This window comes from Frieseomelitta varia, unplaced genomic scaffold, assembly GCF_011392965.1.
Source record: "Frieseomelitta varia isolate USP_RPSP 00005682 unplaced genomic scaffold, Fvar_1.2 scaffold_790, whole genome shotgun sequence".
Classification (NCBI taxonomy): domain Eukaryota; kingdom Metazoa; phylum Arthropoda; class Insecta; order Hymenoptera; family Apidae; genus Frieseomelitta; species Frieseomelitta varia.
Genome location: NW_025110579.1, coordinates 552,200 through 575,047, shown reverse-complemented (window position 1 = coordinate 575,047; position 22,848 = coordinate 552,200). Strand labels below are relative to the sequence as shown.

Below are 22,848 nucleotides of genomic sequence, written 5' to 3'. Positions count from 1 at the left end.
TTTACTTGATGAGAATTTTGTCAGAGTTAGAATAAATGAGCTGTAATGTAATTAAATGAAATGAAATTATTGTTTAATTTTGTTTAAAGGATAATTTATCTGAAATGTTAAATATAGATCTATTATTTACTTTTTCAGAAAAGAAAAAAAAATTGTACATTTAGTAAAAATGATATTCTAATTCTAACTGATATTCTAATTAATTTTTTAAATATAATTACTATTTAAAAAAAATTTATTCTTCATCATTAATTTACTACTTCGAAGGTAATTCTCTTAAAATGTAATATCTACTTTATCCACTTTTATAAAATACGGGTTAATGCCCTATAGTAAGCTAGATTGGATTACACGTATCCCCTGTGATTATCAACGACACATAAGAATACCTTACAAAGTATGAACCACCCTATGTGTGTTCATGTTGCAAGTTAGCTAGGTAGACTACGTAAAAATGCTCAATCGACGGGAAAATCCTATCATGGAGAAAAAATGTGCATCCCTCTTGTATTCGTGAGTATATTTATCATGGAAAATTAGAACAGAAAATTATTAAAAAAACATTATCTTATATAATAAAAATTAAAAAAAAATGGAATATCATTCACTAAAATATTTTTAATCTCTGAAACTAACACTCATCTCTATTAATAAAAGAAAGGATTGTTTTAAACGTTTTAACATTTACATAAATGTCTCATTCTACGATGGTCTCTTTGTAGAAGAACATTTATTCCGTTTCGTTGCCAAATAACGTATCTATGTCTTGGAAATAAAAGAGAAAAGAATAAAAAAGAGGTCGTAGAAAAGAAAGAAAGTATGTAAACTTACACTTTATGAGCTGTACAACATCCGTATGCGTGGACTGCATTACATTCACGCCGTTAACCTGGAAATACCAATCATGGTTATAAAAAGTGAAAATATATCGTTTTATAAACGTAACTAATTCTACTCATACAACGTATTGATCTTTTAAATTTTTAAACATAGTTATTACGATTTACAATTCACATTCGATCGATAATTTCCCAGGGAATACCTTAGTTAGTATTACTTTGCAATAACATATTTGCAATAACAAATTTGAAATAGACTCACCTTGATAATTTTATCGCCCGCGTGAAGACCAGCTCTCGCAGCTGCACCACCTACAATAAATCATTAGATTTAAAAATTTTTTTCTATGAAATATTCAGATATTAAGGAAATATGCCAATAGTTTGAGATCATTGCCGAAAATAAAATTACTTATTTTGTTTTCTTTTTTCATTATCTAAGATTTAAAAATATTTAACAAAAGTTTTATTTCAAAAATATAATTTAGTAAATAAACTTTGTGCATTAGAAACAAATATTCGATCGTATGAAACAAACATTAAAATATACGTTATCATTCTTTTGTATAAAAATCTACATAAAATTTTTATTCTTAAAAAAATTCAAAGTGAAAAACAAAATTTTTATCATAAAAATAGACTACAACATCAGTTTAAATATAGCCTAAATTTTACGACCTATTAAAATATAATTCATTTTAACATATTAAATATTTGAATATAACGCGATGAAATGTCATCACTTTATATTACTCAGGACAATTAGTATCATACTAAGTAGTAGTAGTACTTGTACTATTAACACACTAATAACTTGTAACATTAGTATTGTGCGAGGTTATCGCTACAATTAAACAAATACAGTTTTAAAAAAAAATGATAATACGTTGTTTGAAATAACAATCACTTCTTATAATAAAAATTTTTGGAACATAGGAAAAACAACCATAAACGAAACAATACGAGTAAAAATTAATAGCATACATTGAATATAAAAATCAAAATAGTATTTGACTAGAATTTGAATAAATAATATTAACTCAACATACTATAATAATTGGTCCATATCTTATATAAATGTTCAAAATATTCACTAAAAATATCCAATATGTTATCAAAAAAATACATATATATACCGCAAATCAAGTCACCGAGTCTATCTTAACCAATGTAATATCATATCCGTAAATTATTGTATTATCACGTCTCAAACTTGTCATATCTTTAAACTTTCTTGTTAAAAGATATAAAAATAACCAACTGTATACGAATATTAAAACCTCGATAACATGGTAACACACCTTCTTTCACAGATTGAACGTAGACAGGATTATCACCGGAGACTTTCATCCCGTATCCGGCATCATCCTTGTAGACGACGAGGGTGGCAACGGGTGCTGGTTCCACGGTTCCACCCCCGGCGGCGCCTCCGCCACCCCCGACGCTGCGTCGCAACGCCGCCGTTCCATTCATCCCTTCTTCGATCTCCGCCTGGCCTCCCCTCACCTCTGCCCCGGCTGCAGCACGACTGTATCACCTGCAACCAAAACGAAATAACATTAGCAACATAAGCAATCTCAAATCATCGATTGATAAATCATTATTTTTTTTTTTTTTTTTGTCATCTTTCTTCCTTTCATTCGAACAGTTACCACGAGAAAAATAAAGCTTCTGCGCGAAGAAGTAGGGAGAAAATATAGCTAACGGGAAACATCGATTTCGTAGACTCTTTTAAACAACGACGGAGATAGGAATACAAGTTTTATCGTGTTTTTCAACCTCTTGAAAGTTCACTACATTTTAGTAAAAGATATTACTGTTCTTTTTTTTTTTGACCTATTATATGAACTGTAAAAAGTATTTTATGGAAGAAGATATCTAGTTAATAATAAGAGATGAAACGTATGCAGTCCAGCCACATATGTACGTAATATTATAAAGGTGGAATTTTGAATTAAGCAATGTAATATTATAGAGCTGGGTTTTATAGAACAAAATATGGAATAAGTTACGAAAATATGACTTATTGATCCATTAGAAAACTACCAATGTTTGGGTATTAATGGGTATTAATTTTACAAGTATAATAAAAGGTTTTTTGAATAATTTAAAGACTAGATAATAGTGATGATATGATGAAAATACTGTGTGAATATATTATAACTAATATTCTATGAATGAAATTAAAATATTAACAAATAATAACAATAATTGTTATTCCATTATTATCGAAAATAATAGAAGATAACATAAAGGAACATATTGTACAGAAATGAATTTTAGAAAATTCAACCAGTGTTGGATAATCTACTCTTTGAACTTTATTCTTTCTGTTGATGTTATATAATCGTTGGATCATGATCTTTTAATCTTATTTCACTTGCAATATTACCTCAATGCCAAGGCGATAAAATATATGATAATATTAAATTTTGTGAATCTTACTGATTTACAAACAAGTCGAATAAAATCTGTAAAATCATTCGAAATACAGTGACAAATAAATATGATTTAGTTATCAGATCATGATTTACAAAAGGATGCATATCTCTATTAAAACAACTGTTATGTTTTGAAGAATAATTGCTTCTTAACGAATGCAGGATATTTGATCATTCACCGCGCACGAAGCTAATAAATAATCATGTCCCCTTATCAACGGGATTGTATCTGTCGTTGCATCGTACATTCACAAGCTTATAATCATATATATTTTATATGATGTTCATATTTAATTATTATTTATTGTCGCATAATCCATTAATTTCCTGGAAATTCACTGCTGTATGATTTTCAATTAATTGTTATATAATAAAACCTAAATTAAATGATACTTTTTAAAAAATCTTGTTAATGGAACAATATGAAATCAAAAGATTGAATCACAATTAATTCTTTAATACTAAAATACTTTTTAGAAATAATTAACGTGCTCAATAAATTTTTATAAGAAAGTATCTTTTATGTTTACTTTACTTAAATAAGAAAGAATAAAGAATAATCTATTTCTATATTATAATATTTATGATATATAAAAGTATCGTAAAAGATAATATATGAAATTTGATTAAATAAAAAACAAATGTTTTATTCAAACTTACTTTAGGTATAACTGTAAAAATTTATCGGAACATTGATATGAAACGATAGATAATTAGAAAGGGTTAATGATTTGTTTTGTACACATCTTCAAAGGAGAACCTTTATATTAAAGACATTTATTACGTCACATATTCTTACATTGGAAACTCTAACATGCAATATTTGATGTATTTATATTCTCTTTCCTTTTTCAATAAAATGTTGATCTATTTTTCTATAGAAAATCGATAATCACATCAACAGATATTCAGTTCTATACTTATTATTCTTAAAATAGCACAAGACTGGCCTACTAGATGCATATTTAACCCTTATCTAACTGAAATATTTTAAGAACACATTCCACTGAAATCTATCCAGTAAACACAAACAAAATAAAATTATGTACAATACTGTCAATTTCTGTACGCAGGAATCATTTCGTTTCTTTCGACAGGAAATGCATGTAACTAATTAACTTCTAACAAACAAATAATTCACTTGGTGGTACCGTATATACCATTCTTCTCAAAGATTTATTCATTTATCAGTTCTCATTAATAAGACGGTTAAACATAAATTTTCATGTTATGCTCCATTTTACATCAATTATCATTATCTTCTACTGAAGTTGATTCAACAGAACGTAAATGTTGGAATAATAATTGCTTCTTTATTAACGAAGCAGAACTTTTATAAAATTAAATTTTTTTAACGATTAATGCGACAAAAATATTTGCAATTAATTTCTAGCATAGATATTATTAGCGTGTTAAAAGTAAGAAAATCTGAGAAGAAGTCTTTTATCTTTCATTTTTATTCCACGATATCGATCTTTATCAATGAACGAACGGCATTCAATGTAAAATATTTGAAGTATATTTAACTAAAATGAAGAAAGAAGGTTTTCTATAAACGTGCAAATATGAAACGGTAAAAAGTTACTGAAAATTAAATGATAATTAATTCTGCATAAATGATATACTATAATATAGCATGAAGTTCGAAGAAGTTAATGCACTCTATGCAAGAAAATTTCAATATGATTTTATTTCTTTGCTTACAAATTTTTCTAAATATTTAATGAAATTTATGATATTTTAAGTAATTTCATTTGTTCGTTAATTTAGAATATAAATTTAAAAAATAATATTTCAAAATAATTGTAATAAGTTATTTTTGTGATAACGTGAAAAACGAAAATTACTTTTTTTTGCAATAATTACATGTACATATATATTTGTTATGTAAAAAATCACTATAAAATCACCATGTGATTAAAATTACTACGAAAGATAAAAATCAAGGAGTAAAAACCTTGTAAATTAAATATGTTTCTCAACAGAAATGTTAAAAATAATTTGTTAATTTCATAAATGAGATGAAGTGTTTCTATGAAACAGTGAAATAATGACTATGAAACAAGTGAAATAATTTACTTTGTTTAAAGCTACCAGCTATTTTACGTTTTATACCTTATAGAAGCATTCAGTGTAAAATTTTTAACTTCTTATTCCAAATTTTTGAAATATCAATTTGTTGCAAGATTGGTGTAGTATCTCAGTGGTAACTTCAGGATCACATTGGTGATTTATATTTTGTGCCAGACGTGAGTTGAATCCTTTCATGACAAATTTTGAATGAATCATGTGCATTGATAATATTTTGATCAAATTTAATACACCTAAAATGATAACAAGATTATTAATTTCTTACACAACTTTCTTCGCAACGAATAATTGATAAATATAGATAAAATAGATATCTAATTTATAATAAATTTTATTATTTTTATTATATTTAGAGAAATTTGATAATATTTTATTTTTTAAGATCTCATGAATATTTAATATTAACATACCGTTCTATATATTATGAATGAAATATTAAAATTAAAATAGATCATTACAAGACTGTTTAAAAATTTTTTTCGCGTTCACTCCTTTTAAAAATTATGTTGAAAGTAAAATAAACGAAGTTTTATGAAAAATGAAATTAAACCAAAGTATTTTTTTTCTAATATATTATGAATTTTATTATCAATGTTACTGCCATGTTTAGTTTGCTTATTCTCGACACCACAAGATTTTTTGCGCTGAAGTATCATAAACAATTGAATTTATCTGGATAAGAATTACATTAAACCGATATTAAAAACCAAGAGTTTACTTTAATCACTCATTACAACTTATTGTCGAAGCCCGTTAGAGATTGTTAGAAATTGTTCGATTCTGAGAATCTGTGAAACAATGACAGTAATTAAAATTGAAAGAATATGTCAGCGAAAAATTAAGAAACCATACATGACATCACATTAATTGATACAACAGGTTAATAGGTCAGTCGACTCTCATGCTTTACAAGCACGAGGAAAAGAAAAAGACAATCGAAAAAAGAGAAAATACACGGATATAGAGTTTCAAGAGTGCCTCGTGAATAGGCATACGAAGATAGAGTAAATACATACATACCTTTCATTTAATCTATTTCGTAGCGGAACGAATCTTGTACGAAACACTAGTGACAGAGTAAAAGCGCAACAAAGCGAGATATCACTTCACCTTGGCACTATATTCCAGAAGAATTATATCACAATTGTCATAACAAAAGAACACATATGAATATGGCTGGTGACGGATAATTATTCTGCCCCTAGCACTTTCACGGCACATTTTGATGTCTCCTGATAATACATGATAAGAAAATTACGTGGTAAAAAAAAGAAGACCACTTCTATACTACTTGTACAAACATACACGCACCATACGTGAGTACGAAGGCACTGATTTTTTTATAAAATGTACATTCGATAAAATGAAAATACACTACTAACAAGTGTCAGCCATCTTGTATTGGAGCGAAGCACAACCCAACGTCCCATAGTGCATCACGACAGCTACAGGAGTTCGTACCAAGTTTATAGTGGCAAGATTTCAAAGAGAAAACTGAGCAACTTCCGATTGGTGAACGATTTAAACAGACGACTTTCATTGGTCAACGTTATATTAGTGAATTTTTCTCCATATTATGATTCTTTTGAAATGCAACACAATTTTGCACCAATCATTTAATATTATTCTAAAATATTACAAAACCATAATAATATTACATTTCTGCTAATAAATAAATGTTATTAAGTCGTTAACCAAGCGTTGTAGATTTCTTACCAAATGTTATTTATTAAAATATTACATTTGCAATATTTTTTCATAACTCAAATGATCTCTTAGTTTCTATTACCTCTTTTTTTATTTTCACAATGGAAAAATGTTAACTTCTTGAACACAAACAACTTATCAATAATTTCTCATCATGTCACAATTTTTAAAAGGGAGTAATGCACTTTCAAATTGTTTTACGTATCAATCAAAATAGATTATTATCTGAAAGTATTCTGATCTTTATAATAATAACAGCCTGTAATTTATCATACCACAAAATTACTTTTAATTGCTGACATTACTAAGAAACATTTCTTCTTTAATTTCGTATTCCTCACTTGATATGGTATTCTGTGATTGTTTTATTAAACTTCAATAGTATATAATAAAATGTATTTACATCCAAACAATATTGTTTGTTATAATATATCCATTTTTCATCTCGTGTGATAATGCCACTCAAAAACTTTTCTTCTTAAAAAACGGAAATGGTTAGTTTTCGAGAAATAAAAGAAAACCCGCGTGAAATTTAAATTTAGTGTAATCTATCACCATCTACGAGCGATTCGCTGAACTTATTTAACGATTTAGTATATTTAAATACAAAACAGAGTTTTAATTCAGAATTATAAGTTTCTAAATTAACATGTTAAATAAAATTAAATTTAATATATATTTTATTGTAACGTGTAAATTAATTAATAAAATTAATTTAAATATACAGTTTATTATAAAGAAAATAAAACGAGCTATTATAAGGCACCTATTTATTTATTTTAAACACACATTATTTCACGAGTGAAATAAATTAAATATATTATAAATTAGCAATTTTACATATCTTGTGAGACTTCTTATTCCTTTATCTACACTTTTATCTTATCTCTTAATTTATATTGTAATATGTGTCTTAAGTATTTTAATAAAATAATATTTTAACAACAAATTGGGATAATCATTGAGATCAGTAAATTGTACAAAGTCACACTTAATATTATATTAAATAAATATGTATGTTAAGTACAAGGATAAAGTATGTACTTTAATCATTGAGATCAATAAAATAAATTATACAAAATCATACCCCATATTATACTAATTAAAAAGTTATTTGACTTAACACAGATTGAACTACTTAAAAAAGGATAAAAAAAGTCATATGGCAAAGTTATATCCAAGTTAGGTCCTCCTGCAAAATAATACTTGGACGGCTTTGATATATCATGAAATGTAACGTAACTTATGACATCTACTTTAAGTATATCTGAACAGTTTTCATATAAACATTTTGACCAAGATATATTGGATTCTGCAGAAAATGTAATACCGACTCCTATTATAATATGATTATTTAATGTTTCGGGTTTTGTTAAAGCAGAATATAAAATATTCAAATGTATAGATGTTATTAGTCCTGAACAATATAAACGACCATTAACAAACTGTCCTACTATAACATTTTGTGGTATTCTATCCAATAAAATTTGTGCCCAATCAGTACTATCATTACTGGAAAAATTACCTGACTTAGCAACATAAATATTGTATTGGTCTGTTTGTGTAATGTTAAATAAAGTATCTTGCATTAAAAAACGCATAGTTAGATTTTGTAATTCTATACAAGGTACTGTACCGAAATTATTAGTGTGTAAAAATATAGAACACTTTAACTTAATATCTTCCCCAAAAGCAAGAGTATATCTATCGATCTTATTACATTCACCAGATTTTGTAGCTATAGGTAATGTCAAAAAACTACTAGTTCTATTAAAATTGATATATTTAGTCTCTATATTATTACTTTTATTTACTTTTAAAGTGCCAATAATTAATGGTTTTCCAATAATATAGCCAGGATTACCACTTAAAGAGAAACTTTTTTCTTTATCCAATTCTACCCACTCATAAATTACTTGAAATTGTTGGTAAAAATGTTGAGAAACATTACCTATGTTAAAGTACACATCAACATGATTAATTCCCATAGAACCATTGTGAATAATTAAATATTTTACACCTGTTACAATGTTGTAACACTTTCCATTAGAACATGATCCCAATAAAGTATTATTGCTACAAGTTTTCCAATAATTTTTACAATAATAATTAGTTAAAGTTAAACATACATTTTTGGGACACACCTGCAAATTATAAATTTTAGTGTTATTATTTTTTAAAAATTTGATATACAACTTTTTAAGAAATGTTACTGTTTTTTATATACCTGATCTGATACTAAAATATAAGTTTCATTTAATAAATGAGGAGATGGTATAATTGTAAAATTATTAAATGCTGTAGGAAATAGGAACTTATTTGTGTTAATTAATTCAGTTTGCAAACACTGATCTTTCCAATTACGAAGATATTTTAAAGTTTTCTTAAAAGAACACAATGCAGTAAATCCAGATTGTAGTATTTCTAAATTTTAAAAAAATATTCATAAAAAAATATTAGTTAAAAACAATTTTCATATCGGTAAAAATAATATTGTATGTAATTGTATATACCAAAAGGTTGAATATAATTGTTATATATTATCCACATAACATCACCATCTTGATAAGGACTAAAAGTATTATATTCAGGTATATATATTTGATCTGTCCATTTCCATGTTGGTCTATTTGAATTTATTACTTTTCTTAAATCTTCTGCAGTTTTTATATCCTGTATGAAATTGAATAAAATAAAAAGTTTCACAATAAAATGTAGTTTAACATTCATAATACATTTTAATCTTACCAGTTCATAGTTCATATCATAAGTAGGTGGAAGATTATCATATAAAATGCAAAAAAGATTGTTTGCCAATTTTTCAAGTATAAATGGAGTATTATTTCGTTGTATAAAATTTCTATTATAACAATAACGTTTATCAAATAATTCTGGTTGATGACTTTCACAATATGAAAACACAGTTAAATGAAAGCTGTTACAATTTTTATCACAACAGCAATTAATGTCACAAGACGATACCTATTATATAAATAAATAATTTTTAATTAATTAAAAACATTATGCATTTAATATTAAATATCAGATATTAAGAAATAAAAATTTACTGTTAAATCGCATTCACATATATCAGAATCTATTTTGTATACACTTTGGTTTCTTGCTTCATTACTAAACTTAATTTTATGAGGCACTTGTGTAGTTGGTACTAATTGAAATTTTGGAGTTTGTGATGGATATGTAGAACTACTAATAATACTATTAGTTGTGTTATAAATATTTTCCACAGTAGTGCTTGAAGTTTCTTCTAAAATATATACACATTCTGTTTCATTTACACATGTATATGTTTCTTCAACTTTCTTTGCATATATTGATTTGACATGAGATATAAAATCATTTGATATGAGATATAAAAATATTAATATAAATTTTATTAAAAACATAGTGATTATGTTTCTATATATTTCACACGTCAAGATGTGTTAATTGATGAGTATTCCTACTCTATGTTTTTTAATAATCCAATAATGTGTATTCACATATGACATCCATATTTTTCAAAATTTCGTGCGAGTATATGCAATTCAATTTTAACTGTACCCATACTTTCTGTAAGTAACTCAAATCTATCCAAGGAATTAACTAAAACACTTGGTGATTTCAATTGTAAAGTTATTCCTAAAAACTTATCTCTTAATCTATCTTTCCAATTACCTATATATCAAAGATAAAATATATGTAAAATATGTACGTAAAATTGCAATAAAATTCTCTTGGAAAATATTTAATTTACCAATTGGTTTCCACGTATGACACTTTATAAAATGTAATCCAGGAGACAAAGGGATATTACAGACACCATAAGATCCAAATAATATTCTTCCATGTGCATCCCTATGAAATATTTGCAACAAAAGCTTTGGTGAATTTTGAAGAGTTTGTGTTGTATAGTATAAATCTATGGGATGATCCCAAACTGGTTCATTGGTATATAAATCGCAACTTTCTTGAGTTTGTCCTTCTTCGCAACCATCTAAAATTTTCCATCCACTACCTATAAAGAAAGTAGAATTTTATGTAGTAAATAATAATAAACATTTTATACAATAAAAATTCTATTACCAGCATGAAAACTCCACTTGCATAAAAGTCGTGGTTGTTTAAAATCTTTTGCCGACGAAATTCGACCAATTATATGTAATTCAGCCATTCCTCATTTTATTAAATATTATAATTAAATAAAGTCACGAATAAATTGAAAATATCATGCTCACACAATGTTTGTAAACACATTTTGTAACAAAAGTTTTGCTAGTAATTATCATGAAGTCGTTATTATTGTACTATCAAACGATACAATTGTTTTATTTCTAATCTACAAAACAGAAAGAAACTGAAAAAATATACGTATTTTTATAATTTAATCAAATAATTGAAAATAAATCAACATTCATTTAATCTTTGAATTACAAACGTGTTATGATACGTTTGTTATATTATAGGAGATGCATCATGTACGCCCTCTTGTTAAGTTTATGTTGTGTATTATAAAATTTTCAATCTTATCTGTTTCAATATTATACATGCTTATAACATTCTTTGTTATAGCATTAAATACACGATATTTGATATTTAAATATCTTGTTGAACGATATAGATTCTATTAATTTTTATTACATATATTTGTTATTACAAACAATCTGTGTAATTGAGAGTATTGTATCGTACCGTTTCCCTCTCATGTTTCTCTCAAATTTCTACATTTATAATACTTATGATTATTTTTAAATTTGCAAAAAAGAGACTAAGAAAATTAACAAAATGCTTGTTAAATAGTTGTTAAATTATTTTTGAGAATAATCTACTTTTTGTCAAACTATCGATTTGGCAAATCGAATCGAATCGAGTGTTATGTATGTTATATAGGTTATATTTTCTAAGTAACATTCCATGACAGCTTTGTTCTCATTTGACATTAATAAGAATTTATTTTTTTAAACTCCTTTGCTACTTATCTTTCATAGTCTAAATGGAAACTAAACCAAAAAGTGAACATCCGTTAGAATTAAAAGGTAATAAGAATAATTTTGTTACTTTAAATTAAAAGAAGATAGAACATATTTATTTTAATATTAACTAAGATATTAATTAAGATAATACCAATCCTTTATTTTATACTGTTTTTAGTGATGAGATTAACGAGGCCTATGCTTGCAAGTCCAATAGTTGTTACTTGTGATTCAACAGATCTTCCTGGTAATACTTTAAATAATGAGCTTAAAAATGATTGTACTGCTTTGCAAGGAATGGAAACTCTTGCAGTAGGACAGTTTATGGTATTACCACAAAGTTTTGGGTACACATATGAATATATATTAAAATTTAGATTTATATTTAACTTATAATTTATAGTCAACTATTTATACCTTATATATAAATTATATAGTAACAATTACATGTACATATTTATTTTACTTAAATACAAATATAAATTATATAGTAACAATTACATGTACATATTTATTTTACTTAAATACAATTACAAAATACAGAAAGAAACTTAATATTAAAATTATATTTTCAGGAATATTTATTTGGGAGAAATATTTTCAAGTTATCTTTGTGTACATAATGGTAGTAATCAGTTAGTAAAGAATGTTACTGTTAAAGTAAGTTAATTGTAAAAATACGTTAATTAGTTTCCATAAACATGTATATAACATTTTGTATAAAACTTATAAACAATAGTATATTTCATGTTATAGGCAGACTTACAAACAAGTACTCAGATGCTATCACTTTGTGGTAGTAATAGAGAAATGAAAGATTTAGCACCAGATAATACAGTTGATGATGTCATACATCATGAAGTGAAAGAAATAGGCACCCATATGTAAGAAGACATAGCCACTAAAATTGCAATAAGTATTTAGAAATAATTAATGTATATCTTCCAGATTAGTGTGTGAAGTAACTTATACTCTGGTGAATTTAGGTAGTACTCCACAATCATTTAGAAAATATTTTAAATTTCAAGTAATAAAACCATTAGATGTTAAAACAAAATTTTACAATGCAGAGGTAAGCCTATAATATACTTTTTGTAAGCAATATTTAATTAATTATTATAATTTCTATAATTTTTTTGAAGTCAGATGAAGTTTATCTGGAAGCACAAATACAGAATCTTACAGCTGGACCAATTTGTTTAGAAAAAGTTTCACTTGAATCATCTCATTTATTTAGTGGTGAGTTTACTTGAAATGTTTATCCTATATTGTTATAAATTTGAATTCGTACAATATCATTTTCATACCTTTAGTATCAACATTAAATACAAATGAAAAAGGTGAATCTATTTATGGATCAGTTAATATATTAGACACTGATTGCAGTAGACAATATTTATATTGTTTAAAACCACAGTTAAGTTTATTGAAAGATCCAAAAATGATGCATAATGCAACAAACATTGGAAAGTTAGATATTGTTTGGAGAAGTAATTTGGGAGAAAGGGGAAGATTACAAACAAGTCAATTACAAAGAATGGTTTGTAATCTATTTCGTTCGTAATTTGTATTATATTTGTAATTGTTTACTTAATTTTAGGCACCGGAATATGGCGATATACGAGTTACTATGAAAAATATTCCTCTTACAGTTTATCTTGAACAATCGATGAATTTTAATTGTCATATAATAAATACGTCGTAAGAATTTATATTACCTACACATATAAGAAAAATAGTTCTAATTTGTAATCAATATTCTAATTGAAATTTTTATTCCGTTAACATTAGAGAAAGGAGCATGGATTTAATGTTAAGTCTGGAATCAAGTAATTCTATAGCATGGTGTGGAATATCTAATACAATGATAGGAACATTAAAACCTGGTGTTTCGAAAGATATTCCTTTATGTTTAATTGCGTTACGTAGTGGTATTGTGGTGAGTATTTTTATAGAAATATTTTAAGTATTTAGTATTGTTCCTATATATATTCAATATTACTATATGTATTTTAGACAATTTCGGGATTAAAATTAACAGATACATTTTTGAAAAGAGTATATGATTATGATGACTTAGCACAAATATTTGTTAGCCAAATGGACTAGTCAAAATGATAATAAATTAGTGAAACTATGTTCATTAATGTAATATATTTTGTTAAATAGATACATTAGACTATTATTAATATATCAAGGAATCTGAATATAGAAAAGAGAAGAACTTAATTAAATGATTTTTTTTATAAAATAAATTCTTTAAAAATATGCATCTATTGTTGACGTTTTTTCAGTTTCACTCATTGCTCCTACAGCACAAGCAAGTAAAGTTTGAACATCTTGAGGTTCATTTCCACCAAAAATATAACCATTAGCTTTATCCACTGCATTTTTTACTTGCAATAACAATGCTTGATTTGAAATATCTAATGGTATAAAACTAACAAGACTATAATCTTGTATCATTGACACAAAACTTGCATTTAGTTTTTTATATCTGTAAATATAAAATATTCAAAATTTTATATTTTGAATTACAGAAATCTTATTAAAGAATAACAAAACTCAGTAAAAAATTTTACTTTGATGTAAATGGGTCTTCATCCAATTTATCTAGTAAATAGTTCAAATCCAACACTTCTGTATAAAAATCTATATTAAAATCTAGGCAGTGACTAAATTTTTTCATTTCATCAAATTTAGTCATCACATTAATGTGAGGTAAACCCAATTTTAACATAGTTGTTGTGCAAAGAATTAGAGAAGATAAGTATTTGCCTATAATCAAAAAAGGTTACATAATAATATTTTTTAATACAAAAGTTTCTTCATAGGATTATAATATATTATATATACAGATTACCGGCATCACTGCAATGATGAGAGTCAACAAGATGCACACTGCATAATCTTACTAAATTTTGTCCCAATTTTTCAGCAATTATACTAATTGAATTGTGATGTGTATATAACTCAACCTGTTAATAAATGATAAAACTAAAATAATATTAAATAAAAGATATGATTTCATAGTGCAATATTTATATAAATATATAAACATATACCTGCCCTGGACAATCAAATATAAGATAATGATCCTTCAAATTTAAAACTTTTGTAATTAACCATTTTACATTAGCTTCTAGAAACTCCATACAATACACTAATGCTCCATTTGGACCAAGTCCATAATGTGACATTACCTCCTCATGTTTAATTAATTCAGATATATCTACTGCTGGTGTATATTCCATGTTTTCATTTGCAGGATCTGCAAATAATATAACAATCACGAAACAATAATATATTTATTTTGATACACAAATGTAAAGTTTCAGTTGCAATTAATCATTGAAATATTAATTTTTACCAATATTAATAACAGCTACTTTTCTTCCAAGTTTTTCTAAAAATTTAGTCATAGCATGACAATATGTAGTTTTTCCACTTCCAGGTGGTCCAATAACTAATTGACCAAATATTAAACTCATATTTGCTTTATTATTTTATAACATTATAACATCATGCTTTCATATCATTTATAGCTGCAATTATAGCTTTTAAAGTGTCTGGTTCATAATCTTTTAAAGATATTGAAATTAATAATGGTTTATCTACATTAATTTGTTCTGCTATATAGCGGGCAGCTGCCACAACTTCAACATCATCTTTCCCAAACAATACTCTAAAATCAATGTCATTATTTATGTCATAATTTAAAACTATAGATATATTATCGATGGTAATATTACTTACTTAGCAGAATATATACTATTATTGTATTGATTGAACAAAGATCCACGGCTTATCGCAATCAGTGATCCAAATTTTTTAAAATGTGTTATGATTAATAATGTGCGATTACTATAAACAAATATCAACACAAATATTTTAAACTAGTTAGGAATTCTTAAAAAAGGATTCTTAAATAATTTGAATCTATGATTCTTATCTTGAATAAATATAAATTATGACAATAGAAATTAATATATTCTTTACTTTATTACCTATAAATCTTCAAAGCAATATCAGTATGATGACCACGAGTAATTACACAAGCATGATTTTTCATATTTGCTACGTTATTTGTAATTTAAATTACAAGCATTGAAATATTAATAAAATTTATAATATTAATACAGAAATAATTTAATAAATACCTATATTATATTAGTAACATGTTAAATAATTTATGTTTAACTTAAAATAATCAGTTTTCAGAGTTTAATTTACACAATTTAATTAACACACATTGTTTCTATAGCTGTGACTGTTTCTAGTGCATTTTAAAATTTTAGTAAGTGTTGTCTGCACTGATAACATTTATAGTATTTTTTTTAGATTGCACTATAATGTTATAATAATGTTATAACGCTTATTTCAGATTGCACTACAATGTTATAATAATGTTATAATATTTAATATAAAACATTCAGTTTAATATAGAAACAAATAAAATTTATCATTGTAAAAGTGATTAACGAGAAAAATGAATATTTAATTTAAAAACTAGACGCACACGCGCAAATGCAAAAATAAACAACAAACCAATCAGTAAGCCAAACAAGGAAATGCATCAAATTCATGTGTATGAAGTTTGAGAGCTTTTCTTCGAACCGATTCTACAACTACAAGGTTTCTTATTCAGTGGATAATCCATATTACAATTTCATGAAGGTGTCGCATTTTTTGATTAATGTTGCATATCTACGAGTTTAGTTAACGTTATAAGAAGTTGTAAATGAACACTTTCCAAAATATTTTGTCATATTAGCTGATATACTATGAATTTTGAATTATTTTTTTTTTACCATTAGTAACTTAAGTAGTTAACCTAAGGATAGTATATATGTGTGAATAGTTTAAACAGACTGATTGATGTTAAGGACAATGTCATTATTTAATAAACCGAAAAGAAATATCCGCCGTCGACCGTTCAACGACGATGATGAGGATAATGAAAATAGAATGGAAGTAGAAGATACCCAGCCTGTAAAGTCGAAAGCAAAGAAGAAAGATAAGCCAAAGCAGACGCTCCTTAGTTTTGGAGAGGAGCTGGAAGAAGGTATTTTTTCAGGATTATTTGTGCACTTACACGTATTTATGCAGATGCACATTTATTATAAAATAAAAATATATTGTTTATAATGGTTTTAGTTAAATCGTATACCACATAAAAATTACGAATTTCGTTATATTTAATATTAAGATCATAATGAAATGGAAAAAATTAATTAACATACTTAAATTTTTGATACATAGACTTTTTAAATAATGTTAAATAACATTTTAGTTAATATAAATATTTTTATTCACGAAATATATTTAGTATACTTATTATAATAAAAAACTAAAAATTTATTATTCCACAGCGGACGATGGAGAGGTCTTTAAAGTGAAGAAATCATCTAGGAGCAAAAAATTAATGAAACAACTAGATTACGAAAGGAAAAAAAAGAAAGGTGAAGAGAAAATGCAAGTGGACTCTGAACAACCAAATATGTCTGTTAAACTGGAAAAAGAATTAGAAATAAAGACAGATGATCTAGTAGTAAGCTATTTCTATGATGTTTATTATTATTAGAATTTCTCAGGGTTCAAACATTTGTCATTTTTAAATCGAAATTTATTTCATTATTATATTTTATATTTAACATCCATTGAAAGTATAACAAAGATTATCAATATGTGCAAATATATCTTTGATAGAATTTTTCTTTCATAAACCATGTAGTTTTAAAATGTAAACGTGTTTTAACATATTTTATATTATTCTATTGATATAATGGATATATATTATGCAATGCAGATAAGTCCATACACTAAATACATACATACAGGTAGTTACAAAATTAATTAAATTTCCTTACAAAAAGATTGTAATATTACATTTTATTAATATTTTCACTTTTCTAAATACAAAAATATTTTCTAATATTTCAATACAATCTAATATTAGCCATACTTCTATTAATTAATTAATTGTTTTGTTTCATTCAGTTAAAAATTTTTATCACTAGGTTAAAATAAAAAATGCAGGACCTTTAATTCTAAATGGACGAGCTGCATTAGCAGCTGGGAAAGATGATTATACATCTGATGAAGAAGAAGATGAACCACGCAGTCATAAATTTAGAAGAAATACAGATAAAGCTGATACAATGAAAATTCTTCTTGAAAGTATGTAATATTTAATTGATATCTATAATAGTCAAAGCTTGTTATTTTGTATTTTTTATATTTATTTTCTGAAATGTTTTGAAAATATTGTAATGAATATTATTTTATATTTACAAGGTGGTTGTATACCAGATGCTGCAATGATACATGCAGCTAGAAAATGCAGACAAAAAGCAAGAGAGTTAGGAACTGATTATATCCCTATAGAAGAACAAAGGTAATATTTTTTGTGACATAATTAGTATAGTATAAAATTTTCAAAATTTGATTAATTGCTATTAAATTTTAAAATGTTTAATATGTTAATTTCCAGTGATGATAAAGGTAAATCAAGACTTATTAGAGAAGAAGATCATGATAGAAGTGATGATGATGATTCACAAGACAGAATTGATATGACTGTTAACACTGAAGCACGTGATAAAGAAAAAAGGAGAGAAGCATTTCTTGCTTCACAAGTTCCATTAAAACGTTAGATTTTGATTTATTATTTATTAATGATTTATTATTTATTATTTAATAAATGTAAATACATTGTGTTTTTTTTTAGTTTCTGATGATGAAAGTGAACATGAAAACGAAGAAGAAGAATGGGAAGCTCAACAGATTAGGAAAGGTGTGACTGGTGCACAGGTAACATTTGTATGAAAAATTTCTCTGATGTACATTATTAGATTTATAGTAAATAATATATAAAAATATCTAGATTGCAGCAGCGCAACAGGATTCCATGATACAACAACAATATTCAATGGGTATGAATGTAAATTCAATGATGGGAAGTGGAATATCTCTGGAAATGATGATGATGCCAGCTCCACCACCGCCTCCCGCAATTCAGCCCCCAGATCCTACAAAAATGGTACCAATTACTCCTCAAGAAGTCGTGAATAAAATGCGTTCAAGGTAATGAAAACTGGATTAATACTATCTAAATTATCTAAAATATAATATAATCTTAGAATTTTTTTAATTTTGAAATATAAAAATAGTTTTTTTTTATTTCTGTAAAATTGAAGTAAAAATATAATTTGTAGATTGGACAGTTTAAAAGAAGTACATCGACGTCATCAATTAGATCAGGAACATTTAGAACAAGAGTTAGGACAAACTGTGAAAGAACTGGATGATGGTGAAATTCGTGCACCGCAGCTTGCGCAGCGCTTCAGATATTACCAAGAGTTGCGTGGGTATGTCACTGACTTGGTAGAGTGTCTTGATGAGAAGGTGGGTTTATACGCTGTCACGTTTTTTTATGTGCACTGGGGTTTTCCATGCAATTTTTGGCTGTGTAATTGTTCAGCCATATTAGAAAATAATGCATTTTTCTTACTAAATATGTTAACGACAATAAATGTACTACAGCTTTCTTTTAAATATTTTTTAAATTTATTTTATATAATACTTATACATTTATTATTTATTAGATAATATTATATTATAATAATCATTGCTAAATGCATTATCAAAAAATTTTAAATACTAGAAATATTTAAGTATTTAAATATTAGAAGGTATAACAGAATATGCTCTTAAAGATTTATTATTGAATTAGAAGTTCCCTTTCTATTATTTCTTTTATATTATTTTATTAGTATACTTTAGTTATTATGTTATTTTATCGTATTTATATCATAAAGTTAAAAAAAAAAAAGAAAAATGCATATTAAAGTAAAGTTTAAAATTTTAGAAAAAAAATTAGAACACACACACACACACACACATATATATATATATATATATATACATATATACACATATATATGTGTGTATATAATGTACATTTGCATTGCCGGGGGTCAGTATCTTCTCTGTATAAAAAAATTATCGTGTAGTAAAAATTATTTTTAAGTATTTATAAAAATTGAAAAGATATATTAATATATGTGGTAAGTAAATCGTAATATTTATTTTCAACTTTTTAATCAAAAGATATCCAATGGCTGTGGAATTACAAATTAAGTTCCAGCAAATGTTAAACAAAAATATTATTTTGTACAAAATATGTATTATTTAGTATGTATAAAATATATATTATGTTATCTTTTATAAATTACTTAAACTAAATTTATAAAAATATTACTAAAATTTTATATGAACATTTTCTGAAACAAAAATAATTCCCAAAGTCATTGAGTTAATTCAATGTGTCAATGTTAATATGTAACTTTTTTGTTAGCTGCCGCTGGTTGTTGGATTGGAGCAGCGCTGGTTAGATCTTTATAGTGAACGTGCAACTGAACTAATGGAAAGAAGACGACAAGATACAAGGGATCAAGCAGAAGAAATTACAACAGCTGCAAGTCAGTTATTTTAGTATTAATTATACACGATTATTTATATTTGTAGAAAAAAATATAAAAATATATATAAAAATACTTAAATGGAACTATATTATTATCAGTATAATTTATGTACGAATCATTTTTTAATTACAGGAGGACAACTTATACGAAAAGGGCCAGAAGTTGAAGCTCGTATTCGTCGAGCTACAGAAAGAGAAGGAAGAAGAGCTCGTCGAAGAAGAGCTAGAGAATTAGCTCCCACATTACCGAAACATATTGACGGAATGTCTAGTGATGATGAAGTTACTGAGCAACAAAATCTCGCGTTTAAACAAACAAAAGGTTGTATTTTATCAAATTTATTTTAGGAAGAAGTAGAATTTACAGTGTCCGTTATTATCTAATTAATATGCTGATCACATGTTCTAATTTTATTTTTTGAAATGAAATTCTTTTTTTGTTTATTTTCAGATGAAATTGATAGTGAAAGTAAAGAAATATTTTCTGATGTCATGGATGAGTACTGTACAATAAGAGGAATACTTTCAAAACTAGAATCTTGGAGAGAAACTGATAGAGATGCTTATATGGAAGCTTATGTGTCTTTATGTATACCTAAAATCATTTCTCCGATTATTAGATTACAATTATTGACGTGGAATCCTATTATGGTACTTTCATTACATCAAACTTGCATATATTTTAGCTATAAATATAATACTATAAATATAATACTGGCAGAATAAAATACGTACTATAAATAAAAATTTTTTTATTTTTAGGAAAGTGCAGATATAGAGAGAACAAAATGGTATAATACTTTACTTCTATATGCATTAAATAATAAGGAAACAGAGGAGTCACTAAAAAGAGATCCAGATGTCAGATTAGTACCATTCACAGTAGAAAAAATTGTTATACCTAAACTAACATGTAAGGTTATTTCATTTACTATAATTAAAATGCTAATTAGAAACTTTGTAGTAATTTACAAAATTATTTTTATTTATAGCTATAGTTGAGAGAATTTGGGATCCAATGTCTACATCGCAAACATTACGACTTGTAGGCACAGTAAATCGTCTTATTAGGGATTATCCAAATTTAAATGATACAAGTAAACCATTAGAAACATTATTTAATGCCATACTGGAAAAAATTAAATCAGCAGTTGAAAATGACGTTTTTATACCAATTTTTCCAAAACAGTTAGTATATAATTAATATATAATTATTTTCATTTAAAGTAATTAATAATATTTTTATAATGTTAATAATTTTTTATTTTATATTTTAGAGTCTTAGATACCAAACACCAATTTTTTCAAAGACAGTTTTCTATGGCTGTAAAACTTTTAAGAAATTTATTAAGCTGGCAGGGTCTTCTTGGAGACACACAATTGAAAAATTTAGCTCTTGGTTCACTATTAAATCGATATCTTTTAGCTGGCTTAAGAGTATCTGTTCCAACTGATGCACTATTTAAAGCAAATATGGTATGTTTATTTACATTTATTTCAATAATTTTTCTAAACTTTTAAGTAAACATTCCTTAGGAAATACTACAAATGTTTTTATATAAGTGGTAATAAACTTTATTTCGCATTAGAACCATGTGGGCTTGGTGTACATATTTTTCTCTTTTCTCACTCGTTTCTCTCATTCACTCCAATACTGTTTTGCAACACTGTATTAAAAAACTATATTGCTTTGACTATTTTAAATTTTACATACATTTTATTTCTGTACACTTATTTTCTATTTTCTTATCTAAATGGTTTTATATAATAGGTAATGAGTACACTTCCTCGTGCTTGGTTACAAGGTGAAACAATAGAGCATCTCAAAATGTTTGCTACACTTATTCAACAACTTAGTGAACAATTAGATCAAGCAAATCCAGCACATAAGTAAGTAAACTCTTTATTAAATAAGTAAATCATTTTATTTTCAAAGTTCTAATAGTTCTAATAAGTAAATAAATAATCTTAGATACGTCTGCTATTTCGAATTTCGCGTTTTGATTTCGCGAATTATTTTTATGTATAAAATATATCAATTATCAGTAAAGTATAAATTTAAATTTTCGTATATATTTTAAATTTTCGTATATATTTTAAATTAATTATTCACTTTTACAGCGAAGCCTGGGAATATTCGAAGTCCATCTTAAAAATAATTAAACCTTTGTAATGTATTAATTATATGCGCATTTCTTAATCGTGTTTCATGGTATTTTTATTTTATGATATTCATTATTAATGCCTACCTATAATTTTATACACATACAGTAACTAGCATAACAATGAAAAATTCTCAATAATTTATTAAA

The 22,848-nt window shown here is 25.9% G+C and overlaps 6 protein-coding genes across 9 annotated transcripts in view; 2 read left to right on the top strand and 4 right to left on the bottom strand.

Moving 5' to 3' along the window:
* Positions 1-6,823, bottom strand: part of LOC122535937 (rho guanine nucleotide exchange factor 12) — a 35,549-nt gene extending 28,726 nt beyond the window's left edge. Inside the window, exons 1-4 of one of the 2 annotated variants that reach the window (XM_043667875.1) lie at positions 6,392-6,823; positions 2,141-2,376; positions 1,102-1,151; positions 832-889 (exon numbers count right to left, since the gene is read on the bottom strand). In XM_043667875.1, the coding sequence (XP_043523810.1) occupies positions 832-889; positions 1,102-1,151; positions 2,141-2,312 (280 nt within the window). In that variant the 5' untranslated portion in view covers positions 2,313-2,376; positions 6,392-6,823. The remainder of the gene's footprint in view (positions 1-831; positions 890-1,101; positions 1,152-2,140; positions 2,377-6,391) is intronic. The other variant, XM_043667877.1, reaches the window with a different exon arrangement.
* A 1,023-nt stretch (positions 6,824-7,846) lies between these two features.
* LOC122535934 (tectonic-1-like) lies at positions 7,847-11,575 on the bottom strand. The gene is made up of 8 exons (XM_043667866.1): positions 11,165-11,575; positions 10,836-11,096; positions 10,582-10,756; positions 10,147-10,525; positions 9,827-10,060; positions 9,592-9,751; positions 9,306-9,502; positions 7,847-9,222 (listed from the first exon to the last, which is right to left on the bottom strand). Exons 1-8 carry the CDS (start codon positions 11,250-11,252, stop codon positions 8,137-8,139), a joined length of 2,580 nt encoding a protein of 859 aa, XP_043523801.1. The 5' UTR covers positions 11,253-11,575; the 3' UTR covers positions 7,847-8,136.
* Positions 11,576-11,912: 337 nt separating this feature from the next.
* Positions 11,913-14,189, top strand: LOC122535947 (trafficking protein particle complex subunit 13). The gene is made up of 10 exons (XM_043667892.1): positions 11,913-12,114; positions 12,230-12,398; positions 12,627-12,711; positions 12,808-12,935; positions 13,000-13,123; positions 13,194-13,290; positions 13,365-13,591; positions 13,652-13,752; positions 13,843-13,990; positions 14,068-14,189. Exons 1-10 carry the CDS (start codon positions 12,072-12,074, stop codon positions 14,158-14,160), a joined length of 1,215 nt encoding a protein of 404 aa, XP_043523827.1. The 5' UTR covers positions 11,913-12,071; the 3' UTR covers positions 14,161-14,189.
* Positions 14,104-15,564, bottom strand: LOC122535949 (GPN-loop GTPase 2). The gene is made up of 5 exons (XM_043667894.1): positions 15,422-15,564; positions 15,117-15,322; positions 14,915-15,029; positions 14,634-14,829; positions 14,104-14,548 (listed from the first exon to the last, which is right to left on the bottom strand). Exons 1-5 carry the CDS (start codon positions 15,540-15,542, stop codon positions 14,311-14,313), a joined length of 876 nt encoding a protein of 291 aa, XP_043523829.1. The 5' UTR covers positions 15,543-15,564; the 3' UTR covers positions 14,104-14,310.
* A 9-nt stretch (positions 15,565-15,573) lies between these two features.
* Positions 15,574-16,356, bottom strand: LOC122535954 (proteasome assembly chaperone 3-like). 3 transcript variants are annotated; one of them, XM_043667903.1, is made up of 4 exons: positions 16,285-16,356; positions 16,059-16,137; positions 15,808-15,915; positions 15,574-15,736 (listed from the first exon to the last, which is right to left on the bottom strand). In XM_043667903.1, the coding sequence occupies exons 2-4, from the start codon at positions 16,121-16,123 to the stop codon at positions 15,574-15,576; spliced, it is 336 nt and encodes a 111-aa protein (XP_043523838.1). In that variant the 5' UTR covers positions 16,124-16,137; positions 16,285-16,356. The 3 variants fall into 3 exon arrangements, with proteins under 3 accessions (XP_043523838.1, XP_043523837.1, XP_043523839.1); XM_043667902.1 differs by having other exon boundaries at positions 16,212-16,352; XM_043667904.1 differs by having other exon boundaries at positions 16,059-16,128; positions 16,212-16,351.
* A 329-nt stretch (positions 16,357-16,685) lies between these two features.
* On the top strand, positions 16,686-22,736 carry LOC122535941 (PAX3- and PAX7-binding protein 1). Its single transcript, XM_043667884.1, has 16 exons — positions 16,686-17,116; positions 17,424-17,602; positions 18,072-18,231; positions 18,349-18,448; positions 18,545-18,702; positions 18,782-18,864; positions 18,938-19,137; positions 19,269-19,458; positions 20,411-20,534; positions 20,670-20,858; positions 20,988-21,187; positions 21,299-21,449; positions 21,529-21,724; positions 21,814-22,012; positions 22,308-22,426; positions 22,658-22,736. The coding sequence occupies exons 1-16, from the start codon at positions 16,930-16,932 to the stop codon at positions 22,707-22,709; spliced, it is 2,487 nt and encodes an 828-aa protein (XP_043523819.1). The 5' UTR covers positions 16,686-16,929; the 3' UTR covers positions 22,710-22,736.
* Positions 22,737-22,848: the final 112 nt, after the last annotated feature.

What these genes read in the sequence shown, in the direction of transcription:
- LOC122535934 (XM_043667866.1), bottom strand. Translation starts at nt 11,252, where the DNA reads ATGGCTGAATTACATATAATTGGTCGAATTTCGTCGGCAAAAGATTTT. An exon ending in GAAAAATATGGATGTCATAT is followed by an intron (nt 10,526 to 10,581) that starts GTGAATACACAT and finishes ACTCATCAATTA; the next exon opens with ACACATCTTGACGTGTGAAA. An exon ending in ATATTTTAGTATCAGATCAG is followed by an intron (nt 9,223 to 9,305) that starts GTATATAAAAAA and finishes TATAATTTGCAG; the next exon opens with GTGTGTCCCAAAAATGTATG.
- LOC122535947 (XM_043667892.1), top strand. Translation starts at nt 12,072, where the DNA reads ATGGAAACTAAACCAAAAAGTGAACATCCGTTAGAATTAAAAG. An exon ending in ACATCCGTTAGAATTAAAAG is followed by an intron (nt 12,115 to 12,229) that starts GTAATAAGAATA and finishes TACTGTTTTTAG; the next exon opens with TGATGAGATTAACGAGGCCT. An exon ending in ATCATCTCATTTATTTAGTG is followed by an intron (nt 13,291 to 13,364) that starts GTGAGTTTACTT and finishes TCATACCTTTAG; the next exon opens with TATCAACATTAAATACAAAT.
- LOC122535949 (XM_043667894.1), bottom strand. Translation starts at nt 15,542, where the DNA reads ATGAGTTTAATATTTGGTCAATTAGTTATTGGACCACCTGGAAGTGGA. An exon ending in TCATCATTGCAGTGATGCCG is followed by an intron (nt 14,830 to 14,914) that starts GTAATCTGTATA and finishes TTTTGATTATAG; the next exon opens with GCAAATACTTATCTTCTCTA. An exon ending in GAAGACCCATTTACATCAAA is followed by an intron (nt 14,549 to 14,633) that starts GTAAAATTTTTT and finishes TTATATTTACAG; the next exon opens with ATATAAAAAACTAAATGCAA.
- LOC122535954 (XM_043667903.1), bottom strand. Translation starts at nt 16,123, where the DNA reads ATGAAAAATCATGCTTGTGTAATTACTCGTGGTCATCATACTGATATT. An exon ending in ATTGCTTTGAAGATTTATAG is followed by an intron (nt 15,916 to 16,058) that starts GTAATAAAGTAA and finishes ATTTGTTTATAG; the next exon opens with TAATCGCACATTATTAATCA. An exon ending in AATAGTATATATTCTGCTAA is followed by an intron (nt 15,737 to 15,807) that starts GTAAGTAATATT and finishes CATTGATTTTAG; the next exon opens with AGTATTGTTTGGGAAAGATG.
- LOC122535941 (XM_043667884.1), top strand. Translation starts at nt 16,930, where the DNA reads ATGTTAAGGACAATGTCATTATTTAATAAACCGAAAAGAAATATCCGC. An exon ending in TGGAGAGGAGCTGGAAGAAG is followed by an intron (nt 17,117 to 17,423) that starts GTATTTTTTCAG and finishes ATTATTCCACAG; the next exon opens with CGGACGATGGAGAGGTCTTT. An exon ending in CAAGCAAATCCAGCACATAA is followed by an intron (nt 22,427 to 22,657) that starts GTAAGTAAACTC and finishes TCACTTTTACAG; the next exon opens with CGAAGCCTGGGAATATTCGA.